This window comes from Poeciliopsis prolifica, unplaced genomic scaffold, assembly GCF_027474105.1.
Source record: "Poeciliopsis prolifica strain line A6 unplaced genomic scaffold, Auburn_PproV2 SCAFFOLD031, whole genome shotgun sequence".
In the NCBI taxonomy this organism is placed as follows: Eukaryota; Metazoa; Chordata; class Actinopteri; order Cyprinodontiformes; family Poeciliidae; genus Poeciliopsis; species Poeciliopsis prolifica.
In genome coordinates this window covers 4,277,501-4,299,459 of record NW_026562406.1, presented here as the reverse complement: position 1 = coordinate 4,299,459, position 21,959 = coordinate 4,277,501, and the positions used below count along the sequence as shown (strand labels likewise).

Genomic DNA, 21,959 nt, shown 5'->3' with positions numbered 1-21,959 from the left:
TCCTCCAGTCATTTTTGGACTGGATGAAATGGTTCTGATCCTGACTTTTAACCTGTGCTTTTTGTATTTCAGGAGAGCCAGGTACACCAGCGCATTTCCGAGCTAAGGAAGGAGGGTCAGTGGTCAGCCAGCAGGCTTCCTAAGCTTATGGAAGCTTCACGTCCAAAGTCCCACTGGGATTACCTCCTGGAGGAGATGCAGTGGATGGCAGCGGACTTTGCTCAGGAGAGAAGGTGGAAGGAAGCCGCTGCAAAGAAGGTTTGACACCGAGCAAAATGTGAAACTATGAATAAATGAATTCCGCTACAGAAAATGCCTCTTTGAGCTTGTCTTTGCTGGCTCTGTTCTAGCTTGTTCGTACATGTGCTCGTTACCATCAAGAACAGAAGAAGAATGAAGAAAGGTCACAGAAACAAAGGGAAGTTCATCTTCGTCATATTGCCAGTACGATTGCCCGAGAGGTGGAGTTCTTCTGGTCAAACATTGAGCAGGTAGGTGTTTATTTACTTATGTATTGCTCTTATTTGTGAATACTTTTGATACCAGTCTAAATAAAAGATTTTCCTTCTTAAGGTGGTAGAAATCAAGCTCCAGTTTCAAATCAATGAGAAGAGGCTTAAAGCTCTTGGCCAACAAAAAGCAACAGGTACAAACCACTTAAACACTGGTAGTAAAATAATTTCATAGTTTTGTTGTGCACTTTCTTTATTATATACACTGTGCTTCTCCTTTTCTCCTGGTCAAGCAACAGCAGAAAAAGTCGATAAAACGGTAGGTGCTGTTTTAATGAGAACATTGTAGGTTTCATCTTAGATAAACTTTGTGTGATAAAAGAAAATCTGTATGTATTCATGGTTTCCTTTTTCATTTTATAGGAGGCGACTAACACTGGTAGAAAGAGAAAATCAAGTTTTTCGTTGGAAGAGGGTTAGTTTTCAGTGTTACCTAAAGAATAAAATAAAAGCAGAACAACCATAAATAATTCACAATCTGTCTGGGTTTTAGCCACTGATGAAGAAAGCACCATAGAGGAACAGGAAGTCATTGAAGGAGAAACAGACCACAAAGCAGAATTGATCGACCTTGCAAAAGATGGTACGTAATTATAATTTCTCATTAAACATTTTTTGCCGCGCTGTTTGCGTTAATATATGATTTTGGGATAAAATAATCTTGGTAACATGTTATTAATACTAATAATTTTACTTTTGCTTTATTAGTTCAGTAAAATCTCATTACTAATTATGAAATAAACAAGACTTTTTAAAAATCTAAAACAAAAAGAATTTCTTATTTAAATGTGAATTAAACAAAAGCAAAGTTTTAAATCATTTTTCAGATTTTAGACTTTTGCTGCACATTTACTTTAATAATAATAATTATTACTTTAATAATTTGCTACACATTAATATTGAATAATAAAAGAAAATATTATTTTGTTTTACCAGTGGTATCTATGTGTCTGAGCCACACAGGTGTTTCAGATCTATTTATCAGATTCCTCTCTTTCTCATCAGATGTCTCAGAATTTAGAGTCCTCCAGGAAACACAATTTCCTGCTTTTTTTTTCCTCCTGATTTTGTCTGTTCGGGTTCTTTTTTATTCCAGGCTAATAGTAATATTACCTAATATAATGATATTTTTCGACAGTAGGCTACAAGCGATTCTTGCTTGTGCTGTAGTCCAGTTAGGTTTAAAGTAACAGACTTATTAAGCAAACATTTTAATGCCTACACTCCCTGCTGGTCTAAAACCAAGGGAATAGCCTGCATGCTAATGATAAAAAGCAAATACTTGCACTGTATTATCCACTCTAATGTTTTTCATGTGATACATGTGTTAGCCAATTGATATTGTTTGTTAATTTTATTCTTTTTCTTTTTTTTAAAGCTGAGATGTCTCTGGATGCTTTAAAGAAACAGTATGCCGGTGCTTATGCTGATGACTTTGAGTGGCCTCAGCCTAGTTCTTGCTCCGAAGAGGATGATGTGGAGGAGACTGAAGGTGCCTTTTTTATATTTAAATTGGGGTTTTCAGTCACTTTCTTTCATTCTTATTGCTGAGTGGTGTCCCTTTTTACCATTCTATGTCCATTCTTTTTACAGAAATGGAATGTGTTCCAAGCAGTCCACCGGAAGCGGTGGTAATCGACTCTCTGCTTAGCATGGACCAACAACGCAGCGCAGATAAATCTACGTCAAATTCAAACGGGAAGGCTGGTAGAGACATTGCTGAAGTGGCAGCTGCTACAGAGCTCCTCCTGCCCAAGGGCAGCCTCAGAATCACGACGTCTGTAAGAAAAAGGAAATACCTCACTCAAAAAAAAAAAAGTTTCTATTACTTTAAACTGATATTACTATTCCATCTCACTAGGCCCACAGTCCAGCACCTGCTCTGTTGCATGGGTTGTTGAGAGAATATCAGCAGATTGGAGTGGACTGGCTGGTAAGCCTTCATAAGAAACGGCTCAATGGCATCTTGGCTGATGAGACGGGCCTTGGCAAGACTGTGCAGACGGTGGCTTACTTGGCCCACCTAGCTGGTCAAGAGGGTATGTGGCACTTTAAAGTTGAAGTAGTTCTTCTTTGTTATTTTGCATTTTAAACACTGCTTTTCTCCACAGGCATTTGGGGACCCCATCTGATTGTAGTGAGAACTTGCAAGTTGCTGAGTTGGGAGCTGGAGTTCAAGCGCTGGTGTCCTGGTCTTAAGATCCTCCTTTACCAGGGTAAAAGAAGGGAGCGCAGATACAAAAGAATGGTGAGACTTTTTGAATTTCAAACCCTCATAGTTGATATTGTTCATTATTTAAAAAAAAGGTGTCACCTTCACCAGTGGCTGTTCATATAGTTGCATGTAATTTGATTAATTCCAGTTATGGGAGGACTCCAACAGCTTTCATGTGTGTGTGACGTCATACAAGCTGCTGATGAAAGACCAGAGACATTTTCTGAAGAAAAGATGGAGACATCTGGTTCTAGATGAGGTGCAACTCATCAAAAACATGACAGAAAAGCAGTGGGAAACTATCTTTTCTCTCAGAAGGTACTAGCTGTGTTCAAATTGTCTCTGTTAAATTATATTCACAGGATATTTTCACATATCACTGACATATTTCTGTGACTCTCAGTGAGCAAAGGATACTTCTTATCCACACTCCACTTCAAAATACGCTGAAGGAGTTTTGGACCATGATCCACTTCCTGCTGCCAGGAATTACCAGGCCATACTCGGACTTTCCTATCAAGGGTGACTCAGACGAGAACCAGGACTACTGCCACAAATTGGTTATTCGTCTGCATAGGGTGTGTGATGTCCCTGCCTATTCCTCCGATTGTAAAACTGTCAAATTGGATTATGATCTGTATTCCATAAGTACATATTACTAATGACAATCTTTTTTGTGTTACTCTGAAGATGATCCAGCCATTCATCTTGAGGCGCTCTAAAAGGGATGTTGAGAAACAGCTTCCCAAGAAGTACGAGCACATTCTGAAGTGCCGTCTCTCAAATAGACAGAAAACCCTCTATGAGGACATCCTTACACAGCCTGGGTGAGATATGTGACTGTCAGCTCCTGCAGAATAGTGGCAGCACAAGTTGGCAAACACATAGTAGAACTACTGCTGCTGCTTGTCGCACAAACTTTCTCTCAGTCCAAAACTTCTGACAATGGCTGCTAAAAAGCTTGATAGAGGAATGTTGGGATTATTTGCTGATGGAAAGTCAAAATCAAATTTCCTTTTAAGTTATGTTTCACATGTACAGCATTTTAGAACAACTTCAAGGTCACATCGTTACTTGATTACCCTAGATATTGGCTCTACGTTTCTGGAAAATACGTAATACCCTCCCCTTAATGATCGAAAGTATCCAGCTCTACATCTTCTGAATTTTGATTTCTGGAGAGGTTTTTTTCTAGTCTTGTTCTGTGTGTTCCTCCAGGACACAAGAAGCACTGAAGTCGGGTCATTTTGTCAGTGTGCTTCAAGTTTTGATGCAATTGCAGCGAGTGTGTAACCACCCTGAGTTGGTGGTGCCCAGAGAAAGCAGCAGCGCCTACTTCTCCTCTTCTCTTCAGTACAACGTGCCATCACTGGTTCTGGGAGCTATTGAGGAAGATGCAAGCCAGGTATGCCCTCATGTCGCTTTTGATCCTCTAAAAGTTCTTATTTGACAATTATAAAAGTTATTTGTTATCAAACTGTGAAAATGACTCATTCAGTGTAAACACATTAGGCTTAATTAATTACCTGTCGTGTTGTTTTCTATTTTCCTTTTCTAATGGTTGAGTTTTACTCTGTAAAAATCATTTTTAATCAGTTCAACATGTTGACCTTTCACATCTCAATCTGCCTTGTCACTGTCATCCTAGACTGCAAACCTGTCCTTGTTCAATCTGATCAACAACGAGAACAGACTGACTCGTTACCAGACAGAAGAAGCGATACCTAAGCTAAGGGTCACTCAGCAGCTCATAGAGGAAATCTACACGGCTCCTCAGCCACCACCGAGACCCAAACCATGTCCGATAAAACCCATGAGGTCCGACTTAAACTTTTCGACTTTAACATGATAGTATCATAAAAAGTGGTGATCTTATTGCTATATAGTTGCTGGTTTGCACTTTTCAGGTTGTTCCAGCCAGTGCAGTATGGTACAAAGCCAGAAGGTCGATTGGCTGCCATTGGGAATGCAGCGGGTCAGCGGCCCCCAACAAGCTCTCTGTCAACTGGCACCTTAGTTTCCACTGTCAGCCAGTCTGGCCAGGTTCGAGGCAAGTCCCCTGTTACTGCCCCAACAGCACCACCAACTTCTCATGGTAAGATTTTTTTATTTATGGAAAGCATTTGTCAAATGAGAGAAATTCCGGCGGCTTGAGGACCCCTGGTTATCAGTACATGTTTTAATTGGAATACATCTCTGTCCTTATGATTGTTTGGTCATTGCTTTTATCCCCATTTGCTAATAAAACTTTCTCTGCTTGTCATGTGTGCATTATGCATGATTGACACGCTGTTTAAAATTCAAATTACTCTGATTATTATGCCATGCATTAAAACTTACACCATGCAGATATTGTCATACATGAATGTGTACCCAATGGTATTCATTTACATAGTTTGTTACATGTTGGAAAGATCAAGGTTACTGTTGGTCGGTATGGATTATAAGTTATTAAAAGGATAGTTCAGAGTTTTTAAGCAGGATTTTGGCAGAAGGTAAAAGCAGTTTATGTCCTTCCTGCTACAGATAATTCTCTGCATCTTCATTAAGATTAAATTCAGCTTAGTGGGTCTTTGAGGCTCAAGCAAAAACTAATTCAGGACTGGCCAAGACCAATGTTGGCTTATATCATCTAAAAATTGGGGGGGAAAAGCATAAATGTAATTGGAACCAGCACCTCCTGATCCCACCCACACTAGGGTGTAAAAAAATGGATGGATGGATGAATAAATGAAGTCAACTGTTTATGTTGACACTATTTTATGAACTTTAAAAAAACAAACAAACAATGATTTCTTACATAGGAATAATTGTGGGTAACATGTAAAGCATTTTCTGGTACCAGTCCCCTTAACTTCAGTGTTTGGGCCCAACCAGTCTGAATCTTTATTAAATAAAGATGTCCAGAAAGTTATCTGCTGCAGGTAAATTATTAATTGCTGTCCTTTTCACAGAGACTTACTGTGTTTAAACCTTAACTTTCTTGCAGCAGTGGTGGGTGGACAATATACATAATTTTTTTTTTTTTTTCCCGATACCTCCAAAATCTTTATGGCTCTTATTCGGCTTGCAAAACTAACTGAAAAATTGACAGATTTGATCTGCATGCATTTCCTAAAACAGAAAAAGAAAAATATATTTTTTAAAATATCATGATGTAGGATGTTATTTATTGTGCCACTGGGGGAATTTGTTTTGAAACTGCTCCACTCAACAGATGGACAAACAAATATGAATGTGTCTGTTTTGTCTGGCATCATAATGCTGTACAATAAATGTGTGTAAATATTTTTTAAAAATGCTAAAATTTGCTTCCACTTCCCGTCAGAAACATCTTTTGTACTACTTCCTGTGTTGGCTCACCACTGCTGTATGTATAGATAAGAACAAAACACTTTGATCTCAATGATTTGACTAAATATCGGGTTAGCCCTAACATGGACTCCCACACCCCACTGCCTTGTATTTCGCAGCCGTTGGAACAGCTACTCAGAGACCCCAGGCTACTCCTACTGTCAGCAGCAGCAACAACAACACTGCATCTTCCTCCATTGCCTCCTCTGGGAACAGTGGCAACGGGCAGCATGTTTTGGGAGCTACTCCGTTGGCCTTGGGTCAGACCTTAGCTGGAACAGTCGTAGGCTCGATGACTTCCATCAGCCAGGCTGGAGTAACCCAGGTTCCAAGGCCAGGTTTAGCCCCCAGCCATGCCATCCAGCCCAGTCTTTTGTCCCAGAGGTTGGTTCTTACATCTCAGGCCCAGGCACGGTTGCCTAGTAAGTGGCCTGCCCTCCCCTATCATCTCTGTATTCCCGCCCCCTTCCCACCTCCAGCACAAACGTTTTGGCTGCTGTCCACCAAGGCCTTCACTTGAGGCACTGCTGATATATGTTCAGTCCAGAGAATGTGGCTCTGTGTAAGCATGGCGGCAGCAGCGCCGCTGTTGCAGAAATTCCTCTCAGATGTCGTACATCAGCAGGCCGATGGAAGAGACGCGTCTCTGTAGACCTGCAGCCATATCAGCAGCATCTCATTGTCTTGGCAATACCCAGTTTCTTATCTTCACACCTGCATGTACGCTGCATATGACCCTCTTGCTGTATGTCACACCTGGTGTCACTGTGCTACTTGATTTTAAAAGATCATTTTAGGAGCTTATACTTTTTCTTAAATTGTTGACAGGCTCAAAAATCTTTGCATTGGGACTCCTACTGAGAAAGAATACTGACTGGAGAAAAAATGGGAACATTTTATGACACACTGAGCATAGAGGTGAAGTTCTGAAATTTGAAACTGGTATGATGCCTTTATGATGGTATGATGGATTTATAAGGTTATGAGAATGTTTAGCAAAGTTTTGTGGAAAAATTCAAGACTTGTAAAGTGAGGCCTTTGCAGAAATAGACAATATATTGTCATTAATATTCCAAAGGACATCATTGGAAAGAGTAGATGCCCAAACCTGACACAAATAAAAAGTCACACACGGACTTTAAAGGATCATAATGGATAATGATGACCACTGAAGAAAATGCATTTATGGCAACAGATGTCATTATTGCAATATTTAATAAGTACATCACCATCATATAATATTTTAATGTCAAGCTGCCCCAGTGAAGAGTAGACTAGGAATATATAGAAAGAAATATACTTAAGATAAAAATTAAACAATAAAATCTCAAAACAATTTTTTTAATCTTAAAAAAATCTTACATTCTTGCAAAATTAAGTACAAATGGCCAGAAAATTAGTGCAAGGCTTTTAATAACTGTCTTGGAGGTTGTTTTTTGTTTGTTTTTTCCATACACAATTTTCTGTTCAGTGTTCTTACTCAGTATGAGTCCAATTATATCTGTGAACCCTCCCATCAACATTTTACATCCCGATTACAGGAAAAATAAATATGATTCAACTAAAAAAGTCCAGGAAACACCTCATTCCTTTTATGTTGTCCTTTCCTTTTTAATATTTTACACCCCAGTTCATTTACTAATATATCTTTGTGTATTGCATCAACTAAGCTATTAGGAAATGACCCAAAGCTATCTCTATTTTATTTTCTCTCCTCTTTTGTCTAATTTTGAATGTCAAAGCAGAGCATGCGTAAGCATCTCTGCAGATTATCCAACGCTTTAAATTGTCAACTTTTTCAGTGACACACAGTATTTGTATATGTGATAACTGTTTGATTGCTGTTAATATAATCTTCAGGTTTTCAATTATTTTGCTTCCAAGTGAATATATCTGCCTGGAGAACAACAAAAACATTTCAGTGCATTTTTACTCCAGGGTCCCTTTTCAGACGGATTCTATTTACCTCTAAGAGTGAAGAATTTACAGTTTATTTGTTTTTTTTTTGTTTGTTTTGCAAAACATAGAATAGCTTAAAAATTGCATGTATGGAAAGGGAAGGTTTTATCTGGTTTTAAAATAAATAAAAAATTGATTTTTCTCATTTTTATTGAACTAGTTAGAGTACAACTTCTGAGATTTATTTTTGTTTTTTGTTGTAACTGCATAATTATACCAATTAAATGTGGTAACATTAGTGAAAATATCCATGTACATCATATTCAGTAGTTAGTGAGATATTTTTTTCTTTTACTGTAGTTTGTGCTGAGGTGTGTGTTGTCTTGAAAAAGTGTTTTGTTTGTTATATTTTGAACTTTCTCCCTTTATGTCTTTATTACAAGCTGCTTTGTTGTTGAGAGGAGATGTGCTTTTTCCATCTGATTAATTCACATTAGTTCTGCATGTCTTGCCTCCTTTTCACCTTACAACTAACTAAATACATTGTTTTATATTTCTGAACATAGATGTGAAATATTTTCATTATCATTATTACTATTACCATCTATTTTTTACTGTTTGTTCTTTTCTTTCCAATGAAGGTGGAGATGTGGTGAAAATTGCCCAGCTGGCCAACATGGCAGGAAGTCAGAACCGCATCTCGCAGCCAGAGACTCCGGTCACCCTGCAGTTTCAGGGGAACAAGTTCACTCTGTCCCACAGCCAGCTCCGCCAACTCACCACTGGACAGCCTTTGCAGCTCCAAGGTACACTCGGTAATGTACATCCCATTGTCATATTTTATCTTTCCATCATTTTCTTTGCTTTCACCTTTAAAAGTCTGTGTTTACCATTTCCATTTATTGTGTTGTTTTTTTGTGTGTTTTTTTTTTACCATACAAATGAGTATACATGAGTAATTAACCTTAATAGTTATCTTAAATGCTGTTAAACTTGTGCTTCAATATTTCTGTTTTGTATTCAGTTAGCTTTGGCTATCTGACCAACTATTCAGTTAGTTGTGGCTAAAAATGTAGCTGAAAGTTTTTCTCTCCTGTTGGTTTGAGGGCACTTTTTAATTGCCTCCATGTTTGTGGTTGTTTTAGGCAACATCCTGCAGATTGTGTCCGCTCCAGGGCAGCCGATTATACGACCCCCGGGCTCCATGGTGATGCAAACGATGCCTCAAACCGTTCCTGCCTCTAGCCCTGCAGCGACACCTGGAACCCCTCATCCTGCCCTCTCAATGGCTCAGCAAGGTGACTTTTTTTCTGCTGATTGTTTCGACATTCCTGTGGAATGAAAGGTGCTATGTTCTCCCAAACATTTCGTTTATTAATACTGAATGTGTGACATTGTTTCTTTCATTAGCATTGGGCGCGACTTCAAATGCAACATCATCTACATCCAAGCTTACAACTGCAGGTCATGGGGCTTCACTGGTGAGTATGTTGAAGTTATGTCACATATGACTAAAAAGATCTGAAGCCCAGATAAATGATGCTGTCAAACTATAGAAGTGGATTTTATTCAAAATAAAATTTGGTTTGTTTCAATGACATAAACATTGACAGGAGTATTGGAATGCTTCTGTTTTCTTTCCTGCAGATTGGAAACATGTTTAATGTAATCACAATTATTTGTTCCTTCTTTACATCAATAAATTCTTTATTTCTGTTCTTTTATATGAAATGGAACATGAATCTGGATAAAACTCTGTTTGCTTGTAGAGAGTAACACGTTAGTTTCCCCTAACGTGTTGAGTTAGTTTATTGATAAGATTAGCTTACTTGCAAATAAGTAAGCTGTTGTCAGAAAATAAAAAACTATTTATTATGATGTTAATGTTTTTTTTAAAATATCCCACTTCGATCTTTAGGAGGCATCGGAGGAAAAGTCTCAGCAGCTGAAGGAGCGCTTGAGCCGCCTGTTTGAAGCAAATGAACAGCGCTGTAACCGCAGAGTGCTGTATGGGTCCGACCTGCTGCAGGCATGCACTTTGAGTCCAGAATCTGCTCACACCGCCCTGACTGCTGGGGGCTGGAGGTGGGTGGGCAGAGAAAGCTGCTCTAGAGCTCAGAGAACCTGTGTGGGTACCACGTCCGTGCTGCAGTCTGCTTTGCTGACCGTGGAGAACCATCATGAAGCTGCTGGAAGCCTGATCAAGAGGTATTTCCACTTTTGTTAAAACTTGTTCCTAATTTTTTGTCTGTTGCTAATTAACTTTATTGATTTTTTTTCTGTCACACATCAGTTCTGAGTATTATTGTTACTATTTCATGCTTGTTATTTTGTAGGTTGACATGTGTGGTGCCCGCAGCTGTAGCTCCGCCTCCTCATCTGTATGCGGCAGATCCTTCAGTTTCCTACAGGCTTCAGCAGAAATCCTTTCAGCAGCAGCTGCTGGAGGCCTCTGAGCCTCACAGTGCAGACATTCACCATTTAGCCTCCAGACATTTCTTGGCCCGTCCTGACTTACAGTTAATGCAGATGGACTCGGGTAAGTCTGCTCACACGTCTCAGTGTTCCTCTCTCTAAATAAACAGGGTCGCTTTCGAATTACAAAACCGTCTTTCAAGTTGCTTAGAGCGTGTATTTAACTATGCACTTGACAACTGAATTAAGAGGAGCATTAATTAATGTATTTTTCTTTGCAAAGGTAAACTGGAAGCTCTTGCCATTCTGCTGCAGAAGCTTAGGTCAGAGAGTCGACGTGTCCTCATCTTTACTCAGATGTTTAAGATGCTGGACATCTTGGAGGCCTTCCTGGATCACAGGCAACTCAAATATGTGCGCATTGATGAAAGCCTCACATATGAAGAAACACAGGTAAACCATCTCAAACCATTCAACTAAATAAAAGAATGAATTTGTTTCCAGTAGATGTTTTTTCCTTACCACTGACATGTGATGAATATCTTTTTGGATTGGCGTCAGAGATGAGAAAACTTATTTCTTTTGTTTGATTGTCATTCACAGATTTCTCTCTACAGGCTATGTTTTATTTTAAAAAAAAAACATTTCTGACCTTTCAAAATGGAAAAAGTTGTGTTGCTGGTAGCTTTTTCTCAGCCACTTACCTTCGTTGTTTGTGTGTTTCCACAGGAAAATATGAGGACGTTTAACACCAACAAGCAGGTGTTCTGCAGCATCCTGACCAACTGCTGCTGCTCTGAGGTCGGAACCATTGTTGATGCAGATACAATCATTTTCTACGACACGGATCTCAACCCAAGCATGGACGTCCGCACTCAAGAATGGTGTGAAAAAGTGGGGCGTTCCAAGGATATTCACATATACAGGTAATTTTTCAAATACATCTGTTTATGATGCTTTTCTATTTGCTGAAGTAAAGACCTCTTCACTTCAACAATGCTGCATAGTTAAATGCTGAAATATGCAGCATTTAGGGATTCTGTTGGTTTTGTAATGGCTGCTTTCCTGCTTTGTTTTGATCAGGCTGGAGAGTGGCAACTCAATTGAAGAGAAGCTGTTAAAAAATGGGACCAAGGAGCTTATAAGAGAAGTAGTTGCACAGGGCACTGACTACAGTTTGGCTTTCCTCACACAGGTAAGACAAACCTTCAGCTTCAAATTTTATAGTCTGTGGTTAAGAATTGAATGCAAAGTGCAATTTGTGATTAACAGCGTTTAAATTAAACAACTGACCTGATTCTGTGTCTGTAGTCGACAATCCAAGACCTGCTGGAAGTAGAAGCAACTTCAGGGGTGAAGGTGGAGGAGTTTGTGGTGCTTCATCAGGAGCCTTCGGCCTCTGAATCTATTTCTCCCAAAGTAGCAAGACCCTACATCCAGGCTCTGCACAGTATAAATCTGGATGTCCAATCAGAGGAGGGAGAGCCCCAAGAGGAGGAGCTGGGAGTGAGATCACCATTAGAGTCAGAGATCCAAACTGAAGAAGAACCTGGCCTGCTAGAGGAGTTGAACGCAGTCATGGAACAGGTAGTTTTACAGTCTTCAATGTTTCTTTGGGAGCTCGATTCAGCTCTGTGAAATAAAACTGTCTAAAATGCAATTGCCTTTCTCACATTTTTTAAAATTCTATCCAACTGTCAGCTTACTCCTATTGAAAGATACGCTCTGCATTACTTGGAGTACCTCCACATCGGTGATGACGAAGCTGCTCTAAAGGTATGAGACATGTTCTGTTGATTTAGTTCACCTAGTTCAGACACCTTTTCTATGTTTGACGTTGTTCATGTCCTCTAGGAGAGGTTGGAGTGTGCAAAGAGAGGCTGGGAGCTACAGCAACTACAGAAACTGAAAGAGGAGGAAGAGGAGGAAAAATGCCAGCTGATGGAGGGAGAGGAAGACCTCTTCACCTATACCAGAGAAGATGCATACAACATGGTGTGTGGATATTATCAGATAAACAAGAAGTGTTGCACTACATGGAGACTCAAATCTTTTCTGTGTGTTTAACAGGAATATGTGTTTGATGCAGAGGATGGGCATACAGAAATTATGCCGGTAAGACACTAGATGTTCTGGAATATAAGTCACTGCTGCTATGTCGAAACAGGATTTCCACACATTCTGGAAAAGTATAAAATAGGAATTGGAAAAAAAATTAAGCAACAAAATTGTTGGGAAACTATTTGTTGTTTTCAACTTAGTTCGGTATTCTGTTGGCTAAAACCTATACCCCTCTAAACATCTTAACATTTGTCCTTCATCCATTCTTATGGTTCAGTTTTTACAGAGTTTGTTTTTAACCTGTACAGAAACATCAGCAGTAAATCCTTAGTGAACTTCCATATTTGCACTTCAGACAGAAACCTCGGCTGCTCTAACTTTTAAATAATAAAGTTTTTACATGACACCCTCTGAGAATTGCATCATATGCAGATATTGCACACAATTCCGCTTATTTTTGCATTCGTAGAATAGAAAATGCCACAAATGTCCCGCAAAGGGGAAATTCGGGTGCAATAGCTGTATCAGGTATAAGTTCATACAAAACAGTCACTGAAGTATTAAAAACAACATGTAAGGAACAACATTAACAATACCAATAATAATAGGAATAATTATAATGTACTGTATTTCAGAAATACTTTGCAGTTTTTAGAAATAAAAATGGCAAACAAGGGATGTGCAATAGAATGCTATAGAGTCAGATAACTCTTCCAAAAATTAATATAATGTGCATTAAACATTAAATAACTTATTACAACGCATCATATCAGTGCAGAAAAAATCCCTCTCTCCATTTATTTTGTGAGTATTGTAGTACAAAATGACCTTCTGCCTTGCTATTGCCTCTCTGTCATCCTTCAACATAGGTTTGGACTCCGCCCACGCCACCACAGGATGACAATGACATTTACATCGATTCGGTCATGATGCTGATGTATGACACCACACCTGTGCCGGAGTCCAAGCTGCCTCCTATCTACATCCGCAAGGAGCACAAGAGGCTCAAGATGGATCCCTCAGGTAAAGGAGGTGTCAGCGAGGATGCTAGGTGGAATTGTTCCACTTCATCTCAGCTGTACCCGTTTTGTCTTGCAGCAGCCAGAAAGAAGAAGAAGGGTCACGGGGAGACGGTCATTCCTCCACGCTCCCTCTTCGAAAAGGCCAGCATGCTCAAAGTTCGGCGTGAAGGCAAAGACCAGAAAAAGAACTTTTCCATCAAACAGCCTCCATTTGCCAAACCGCTGCCGTCACTGGCTAAACCTGCCATGGAGGCTGGTCAGGATAACCCAGAGTGGCTCATCAGTGAGGACTGGGCTCTGCTTCAGGTAACAGCTACACTCAAACCTCCCATATCTGCTTCTCATTTGAAAGAAAAAAAAAAAAAACTTTTTATGGCGCTGATGAAATTTCCTGCTACTGTTCTTCAGGCTGTGAAACAGCTGCTGGAGCTGCCTTTGAATTTGACAATCGTGTCTCCTGCCCACACACCTAACTGGGATCTGGTGAGCGACGTGGTGAACTCCTGCAGCCGTATCTACCGCTCACCCAAACAGTGTCGCAACCGCTACGAGAACGTCATCATTCCTAGAGAGGAGGGCAAGGTACTGAACGCACTTTAAAACTAGACTGTCACCCGACTTTAAAACTAGACTGCCCACATTTGCTGATGGCTTTCTCTAATTTTCCAGTTGGTGTATGAGCCCAACCCGAAGAAGAAATCCAAGAGCATATATAAGGTATGCTCTTTCTTTTGAATTTGGGGCGAATAAGCATTTATTGTTTCACTTGAGTTAATATTTGTCCTTTTCGCATTCGTTCAGTCTAAGAACAGCCGTCCTTTGCGGACCTGCCAGATCTACTCCCAGGATGACAACAGCTCACAGATTCAGCTGTACAGCAGTCGCTTTGAACTCATGAAAATAATCGCCAGTAAGAGGAGCCCACCTATCAAACCGCTGTAAGTGTTCAGTGATTAGACTGCTGCTCCTGCTGTTATTCTATCACTTGGCATACAAATCTAAACTGTATTTTATAAAATATAGGGTTCAATTCACATGTATTGAATTAATTTTAAATCTCTATCTACGATTGGAATTATTTATTTATTTTTGTGTATGAACTGGACCTATTTGTTTTGCAAATATCTTTAATATTAGCAATTTTTAAAGGAATTCATTTAAGAGAAGATTTTATCCTCAAATTGATTAAAAGGCACTTATATTCAGTGCACTGTAGTCTTGTAAAGTAGAATGAATTATTGGTGGTTTTGTAGCTCTTCATATTGAAATGTATTTATAGTTTTATTCATATTGTTCAAAGGCTTGGAATGAATCCCTTCCAGAAGAATCCCAAACACGCGTCGGTCTTAGCAGAGAGGTATGTTTAATATTTCTGCTCTTAGAATATTTTTAAATGAATATACAAAAGTTCCAATCCACACTTATTTTCTCTTTCAGTGGGATTAGTTACGATAAGCCCCTGCCTCCCATTCAGGTGGCCTCTCAGCGGGCTGAAAGGATTGCCAAAGAGAAAAAGGTGAATATCAACCGATTGATTATTTATTTCTAAGCATTTTCATTTTGGGACACATCAAGATCAGGACTGTCCTCAAAGGGCTGGTTTTTCATATTATTTATAGCTAGAATCAGCTAATACTATTCTGTAGTCTTGGATTTAGCTATTGCCTACTTTATTAGTCACTAATAGAAGAAAGAATTGGTTTACATTTGTTCACCGATTTTCTTGACCTCCACACTGCTCTCATATGAGTATTGCATCGTCAAGCTTCTGTGTATTTATTTATTTTTTTAGATGTTTGCAGCTGGTTTAGTTTTTTTGTGCGTTTGCAGGCCCTTGCAGAGCAGCAGAAAGCCCAGCAGTTGGCCCAGCAACAAGCTGGAGCTCCCCAGACTCAGGCTGCGGCCGGTCAGGCCCAGACTCCTGCTGTCGGCCAAGCTCAGGTTCCACAGGCTGCTGGGGTAACTGGAGCTACTGCTGTGCCCAATGCAGCTGTACTGGTGAGGAATATGAATTATTATACAAATGATCCTATTCCTAGCCAAAGTTTCACACCATTATGTTTCCTGTTTTCTAGGCCGGGGCGATTAAAAACGCCACTGTGGGCACCACCATTCAGGCCGGTATGTTGACACACACATGCTTCTTATTACAGTGCAGTTGTTGTTGTTGTTTCTGAAGTGAATTAATTTCTCTGTGTTTCTCCAAGCAACTGTAGGAGGGAATGTGATTGTGAACACAGGAGCTGGGATTTCCCAGAGTCCCTTCCAGGCCAATAAACGCCTGGCATCTCCAGTCATACCAGGCACCCTGTCTGTGAGTCATGTTCACTTGTTACTGCGGCGGCAGAATTAATTCACTGTAACACAAACAGCCTTTATTCTGGCAGAAACCAAACCTTGTCAATAGACGGTGGCGCCTGATGAGCTCTGTTCACTGTGTTGTCATTACCGATCCAGCCTGCAGGCAGCGCTGGAGCCCAGGTGGTCCACGCGCAGAGGGCTACCGCCGCCCCGACTGAAGTGGTCGCCATAGCTACAGGTGGTGTGCGAGCTGTGACCCCGGTGACAGCTTCTGCCGTGGTTTCTACTACTTTGAGCCCTGTACAGTCACAAACTCGCCCGCTGGTCCCCCCGGTCACACCAGGTACAAAAATGGATTTGTGCTCAAGTTTTTGTAATCATAGCATGAGTTTTATTTTAATTTTAATTTGTTTTGGGGTTTGTTTTTTTTTGCTGAATTTACCCGTCTGTCGTTGTCCTTCCAGCGCCAGGTATCTCGATGACAACGAAGTCCTTTACTCAAGCCCAACTGCAGATGTTACGACAGCAGCACCTGGCAGCTCCTTCTCAGATCAAAGGTGTAGGCAAAACCCAGGTACACTAGCCTCATTATGCTATGGGTAATTTACTAATGTTATTGAATGTTACTTCTTTTACCTTTTGTTTCCCCGTGGAGAGCAAAGCTTCACATGGACAAGTGTTGAAATTTACAGAGTGTCTGCTTAACCTTAAAGACTTTAATTTGTGTAAATGAAATGACAAAACGTCTTAAATTTGTTTGCAAAAAATTTAGTTGGCCTCAAATTTGTTCATAATATCTCGTAAATTTAGTCTCATTCGATGTGTTTTCATTTTCTCAGAGAACTTTTTTGTCAGACAAACATTTGAGTAGCTTGCAATCATTGTGATTTTGTTTTTTGTATTTTTCTTTTTCAGATTAATTTATTATTATTATTTATTTTACTATTACATCAAATCAATTTTCCAGCATGTGAATGTGTTTACTAGCAATGGAAATAAAGTGATTCTGATTGCATTGTCCATATAAAAGAAATAAATTCAGTGTTTAGATTTTAGCAGAATCTTGTTGCAACAGTTCATTGGAAAGGTCTTCACAACCCTAAACCTTTTCACATTTTTTGTGGCACAGTCATAAACTTTAATGTGTTTAATTGGGGTTTTATGATGCAACTGTGGAGACTTGTAAAGGAGGGGTAGGCTAGTTTCTAAAGCATGTAATATCTCAGGGAGCAGGACTCAACCGGTCATCCAAAAAAATTGAAAGACTTCAGCAAAGCTACCAAGATGTTGCCTTCCACTTAATATGAACCAGAGACGCAACCAAGAAAGTTGTTTTTAATGTTTGCCACAAGTCATGAAAGGGATAGAGAGCATATTGCACTGGGCAAGGCAAGAATTCTCCCTATGAATGAACCCTGTACAGCCCCTTTAACACACTACCTTAGCACTGAGTCATGCTGACGATGCATTTTTTAATGGCAGCCGTCCTCAAGTTCAGAAAGAATGCCTGTTAAAGGCCAGAGTACTTGAGAAAGTGATGAAAGTTCACGTTTTAGCGGGACAAAGATACTAAAACATACCTTCAGAGCTAAAATTAAATTGTTTGAATCTACTTTGCAAAGAAAAGTGAGCAAAGCTTTGAGTCTCCAGCTGTGAGACGAACCTCGAAAGATGTGAAGCTGTAATGAAACACATGTACTGACATTTTCTTCCTTCCATTTCACATTTATGGTCCATTATACACAATCTCAAAAAAAACACATTGAAATACATAGTAAAAATAAAAAAGAAATGAAAAAATGGTATGAATGTGATTAAATGAGATAAACATGAGGCTACGCTGTAAGCAGTGCAACTGATTTCTTTGTGAAAATTGATATTTTCCGTGTAAAACAAATGCGCCCTTGCCGTTTCCTAAGTTTGTTTCCGTTTGTGCTTGCAGGAGTTATTAAAACCTGGACAGAAGCATAAGGGGGCGGGACAGCAGGTGGCGGCGGTGGCGCAGGGTGCCGTGGCCCAGCAGCCCAGCCAGGTGCAGCCCGCTCAGGCTGGCCAAGCCAGTCCTCAGCTGGCCACCGTGGCTGCAGCCAGACCTGGAGCCGTCCTCGCTGCAAACACGCTGCAAGTGACCAGACTGGTAAGATTATTTCAGAAAGAGAGAGATTCTATTCTCCAAAGAATACCGGGCTGCTATGAATGTAGCATTTAACCAAATTTTTTCAAATCAACATTCCATCAAATTTCAAAACCATGTTTTTAGGATGCAAAACCCCCCGAAATGCAATCCATCGATGGATACCAGTGAAACGTGCTTGTAGCGGCTGCAAAAAAGGCAATTACAAAAAAAAAAAATGGATGGTACAGAAAGAACCTGCTGCTAGAGAATGGGGTCAAATAACCGTCACAGTTAATTTAAAAATAGACTTTTTTATTTAAACATTGAAATAAATGGGAAAAATATCTCAGAGTCAAGGATATTGTTTTATATGTACTTTTTCTTCCTTTTTGAGAGAAACAAATAATTCAAAATGATAGGATGCCACCTGACTTCAGTTTGCACTTTATAAACAAAACTCATTGATTCAAAGTAATGTTTTGTGGATTTACAGTTTCGCACATCGATACACCTGATACGGCGACACTCTGGCCCTGTCAGTTTGTTTTTTACTCTCTCCTTTCTGCATTCCTTTTATGTTCCCACAAACAAAACCTGGACAGAGATGGAAGGAAATGGTCTCGTGTGTAAAGCCACATAGACTTGAAAATGAACCGTGTTTACTTGCCGTAGCTTTGGTTAAGCTATACCTAGAAATTCTGTCTGCGAGGTATGCCAGGCAAAATGTTGATGCCAATATCTGATCATTGAAAAATGAAAAAATAAATACGAAAAAAAAGCGAGAGATGGAATAAAACTGATTGAACACGGATTGCATGTTTGCTATAGGCAGTATTTTGGGCAAACAAAGTACAGATATGCATCAGGGGAACTTTGATGCTAGCAGTGTTTCTGTACAGTCATTAAATTCCTCTGGCTTGTTGTCGGCTCTTGGAAATTACTTTCAAACACTGAAGAAAGCAAAACCTTGGGGGGCGTACGGAAAAATTAATTCTGGATTATTTACTTTCCCTTCGCCTATATCACAAGAAAATAAACAGCTCATAATTCAGTTAGTGCAGGATGTTTACGCCAAAAAGTTTTAGGAGCTGCAACAAAAATCAGGGAGAAGAACTACGTGTACTTTAGTTTTCACCCGGGTACTTGCATCCAGATAAATAATCCAAACACGTTCTTCTGCAGCATCTGACTTTTTAAAAACAAAACTTCACACAATCCTTACTTATTCGAGGAACGTTAATGAGAACGCCGAGCTGGTAACGGTGACTTCTTACAACTATATCCCTTGTGCTTGTGCAGACTCGAATGCCCTCTCAGGGGCAAATACAGGCCCAGGCAGGACAGACGGCTCAGGTGACCCTCACCAAGCCTCCGGTGGTGTCTGTGCCAGCAGTGGTCTCTGCAGTGACCACGATGTCAGGACTAAGTGTGGCTATTAATCAAGCACAGAAAACTGGTGAGTCTCAAGACTTGTTTTTTTCTCCCAGGAAAGCATTTTTATTCTCTATTTAAATATGCTGCTATGATCAATTCCACTTGGTTTTGTGTGTGTGTGTGTGTGTTTTTTTTTATCTCGTTTTAAGGGGCCCCTGTGCTGACGACCGGCTTCCCCCTGGTGCAAGTCCAGGGGCAGATTCCGATGAAGAAACCGCAGCACCCGCCAGCCATCCAGGCCGCTGCAGCTCAGCAGAAAGCAGGGCAGCCTCAGCAAGGACAGGCCACCGTTCAGCAGAAGGTAAAGACGCCACAACCACAAACTAGGGGATTCTCAGTCATCAGCGCCGTCAGGGTCTTGTTCATTTATTAGTGTGCTGTGTAAGACAAAATCTTCATCTAGAGTAGTCAGCCTAAACTGTGTGTATTTTATTGACTGAAACGTTTTTTTGGTTAGATTGGTACCCAGCAGGTAACGATGCAGGCGGCCCAGTCGGCGCAGCAGCAACAGAAGGTGACCTACGCAGCAACGCAGCAACTGCAGCCTGGAATCAAAACCCAGTTCTTCACTACTGCATCCATCGCCCAGACCCAAAAACCAGCCGGAGCCCAACAAATCCAGGTGGGTCGGTGCCGCCTGATGGTCAAAAACACAGAAAACACAGGTTTGCAGGTATGCAGTCAGTGTGTGTGCTGATGTAAGAGTTTGCTTTTTATTATAGGTGGCTAAGCTCCCACAAATAGTGCAGCCGGCTGTGGCCAACATTCAGCAGATAGTGTCGTCTCCCCAGCAGGTGAGGGTGAACTGACTGTTAATTAAAGCGGCTAACTTTCCCCACACCTGAAGTATTCTGGTAACAGCAGCGAAGTACAGACCAGAGTGTTGGTCTGTACTAGGCCAATCTAGGCCATAGGCACTGACCCGACAGATTAACTTTAATTACTGACCTGAGCTCACAGTATGCCTGACATAGTTTAGTTACGATTTTACTGCTGTCATTTTTAGACCACCAGTATGTAAAGCGTGTACGTTCTCCCATTTTTAGCTTTTGTTTCACGTTGTATTTGTTGCTGCCTCTTGTCTAGGACTCCTCTGAAAAGAGCTTTTTAATCTTAGAGGATTTTTATTCTAGTAGAAAGGTTGAAAAATAAAATTGAAATAAACTCTTCCAGCTCCACCGTGTTGCTTGTAAGCCACAGGGTGAGTCAAGTGCAAGTCGTCTGGGACGTGTGATTGAAAGGATCGGAGCAGTACGCACATTTTTTTATTGCTGTTTTTATTTCCCGAACAGGTTCAACTATCTCCTCTTCCATGTAGACTATAAGTCGACGAACACAACTTCATGTTGTGGATTTCTCTATGCTGTTGCACAGAAGCCCGATCCGACTATCAAGAAAATAATCCTAAATCTAAATTCCACGGCGATAACCTGCTCTTTGTTTGTCTCATGACCCCAGGGTCAGCCTCAGACAGTGACCCTGGCACAGGCTGCTACGTCGGCGTCGGGTCAAGTTCAGATGATCCCTACAGGGACGCCCACGACGCAGGTGGTCCAGCAGAAGATCATCCCACAGCAGGTGGTGACGCCCGCCACGCAGATCCAGCCGCAGAATCCGCACAGCCCCGCCCATCCGCCCTCAGCCGCCCCCTCAGCCGCCGAGTCCCCCGGACAGCTGCCTGGTCAGGCCCAGCAGCCCACCAAGAATCAGGCTCGCCAAGGGGGCGTGAGGGCCAAAACGCCCGCCAAGCCCAGCGGGGGGAGCAGCTAGGCATGCCGTGTAATGAAACCACTCTCCAAGTGTTTTTTTGTTGGTTTTTTTTTTTTCCTCTGCAGCTCACATGAGGTTGTTCCAGATCCAACAACATCTAAGTCCTGAAAACCAGCCACTGTCTTCATCACAACAAGCCCTTTGTCTCCCCTCCTGTTTAACTCGAATCAATATTTAGGGTTTGTTTCAGAGCTAATAGCTGATCAACACTGGAAGATCAGTGACGAGACAGTGACCCGTTCTTATTTTGATTTAAATGTGTATTATTTGTTATCAACAACGTCAATATGAACCCAATGATCAGCAGCTCAGTCCACCAAACATCACTGGTCTTGTTTTTCATGAATATCTGACCTAACAAGATGGAGTCATTCTGTTTTTGGGGATGAGCTCGCCATTAGTGTAAGAGTCATCATTATTAGTCGCCTGTACGTCCGATTCTGTTGTTACCTAGATGATCGCGTGGACAATAATGGTCTCCTTTAATCTTTTTTTTTTTTTTTTATGTCCGTAAATACACTGTAAACATGTACTTTAGTGTTTTTATGTTTTCTCACTTCTTCTTTTTTTTAATTGATGTCAAAAGGAAAAATAAGACCCTGTAAATATCAACCAAAAAACATTTGTACTTGTAAAGTAGTTGTGTTTTCATTGGATTTTTCAGCCTAATTGTAATAAAGTGTTTTGTTTTTATACACAAATTCATCTTTTCCTTTCATTAAAGTGTTGAAACATCTTGTGAGTCCTCAAACTCTATGACGGCACATAGCAGGTCAGTGCTTTACACTATCAAACATTCTGAAACGGCAGTAAACATTACATTTTGTCAAATAAGTTTCAAATATATTGATCAACGTTCC

General features: G+C 40.5%; 1 protein-coding gene across 8 annotated transcripts in view; it reads left to right on the top strand.

Moving 5' to 3' along the window:
- Positions 1-21,800, top strand: part of ep400 (E1A binding protein p400) — a 28,376-nt gene extending 6,576 nt beyond the window's left edge. For 3 of the 8 annotated variants that reach the window (XM_055050513.1, XM_055050512.1, XM_055050508.1), the window contains 47 exons: positions 73-258; positions 351-491; positions 574-646; positions 746-771; positions 876-927; positions 1,006-1,095; positions 1,891-2,004; positions 2,106-2,293; positions 2,374-2,551; positions 2,624-2,760; positions 2,876-3,045; positions 3,131-3,305; positions 3,418-3,554; positions 3,946-4,132; positions 4,376-4,545; positions 4,635-4,822; positions 6,201-6,503; positions 8,622-8,795; positions 9,126-9,278; positions 9,391-9,461; positions 9,899-10,188; positions 10,317-10,519; positions 10,679-10,848; positions 11,125-11,321; positions 11,479-11,590; positions 11,707-11,982; positions 12,097-12,171; positions 12,250-12,390; positions 12,466-12,510; positions 13,326-13,479; positions 13,555-13,784; positions 13,887-14,060; positions 14,148-14,195; positions 14,280-14,416; positions 14,779-14,835; positions 14,916-14,994; positions 15,309-15,476; positions 15,554-15,599; positions 15,686-15,792; positions 15,936-16,122; positions 16,244-16,353; positions 17,722-17,916; positions 19,195-19,351; positions 19,479-19,630; positions 19,787-19,951; positions 20,052-20,123; positions 20,788-21,800. In XM_055050513.1, the coding sequence (XP_054906488.1) occupies positions 73-258; positions 351-491; positions 574-646; positions 746-771; positions 876-927; positions 1,006-1,095; positions 1,891-2,004; positions 2,106-2,293; positions 2,374-2,551; positions 2,624-2,760; positions 2,876-3,045; positions 3,131-3,305; positions 3,418-3,554; positions 3,946-4,132; positions 4,376-4,545; positions 4,635-4,822; positions 6,201-6,503; positions 8,622-8,795; positions 9,126-9,278; positions 9,391-9,461; positions 9,899-10,188; positions 10,317-10,519; positions 10,679-10,848; positions 11,125-11,321; positions 11,479-11,590; positions 11,707-11,982; positions 12,097-12,171; positions 12,250-12,390; positions 12,466-12,510; positions 13,326-13,479; positions 13,555-13,784; positions 13,887-14,060; positions 14,148-14,195; positions 14,280-14,416; positions 14,779-14,835; positions 14,916-14,994; positions 15,309-15,476; positions 15,554-15,599; positions 15,686-15,792; positions 15,936-16,122; positions 16,244-16,353; positions 17,722-17,916; positions 19,195-19,351; positions 19,479-19,630; positions 19,787-19,951; positions 20,052-20,123; positions 20,788-21,099 (6,972 nt within the window). In that variant the 3' untranslated portion in view covers positions 21,100-21,800. The remainder of the gene's footprint in view (positions 1-72; positions 259-350; positions 492-573; positions 647-745; positions 772-875; positions 928-1,005; positions 1,096-1,890; positions 2,005-2,105; positions 2,294-2,373; positions 2,552-2,623; positions 2,761-2,875; positions 3,046-3,130; positions 3,306-3,417; positions 3,555-3,945; positions 4,133-4,375; positions 4,546-4,634; positions 4,823-6,200; positions 6,504-8,621; positions 8,796-9,125; positions 9,279-9,390; positions 9,462-9,898; positions 10,189-10,316; positions 10,520-10,678; positions 10,849-11,124; positions 11,322-11,478; positions 11,591-11,706; positions 11,983-12,096; positions 12,172-12,249; positions 12,391-12,465; positions 12,511-13,325; positions 13,480-13,554; positions 13,785-13,886; positions 14,061-14,147; positions 14,196-14,279; positions 14,417-14,778; positions 14,836-14,915; positions 14,995-15,308; positions 15,477-15,553; positions 15,600-15,685; positions 15,793-15,935; positions 16,123-16,243; positions 16,354-17,721; positions 17,917-19,194; positions 19,352-19,478; positions 19,631-19,786; positions 19,952-20,051; positions 20,124-20,787) is intronic. The other 5 variants (XM_055050509.1, XM_055050510.1, XM_055050515.1 and 2 more) reach the window with 5 other exon arrangements.
- The last annotated feature ends 159 nt before the right edge of the window (positions 21,801-21,959 follow it).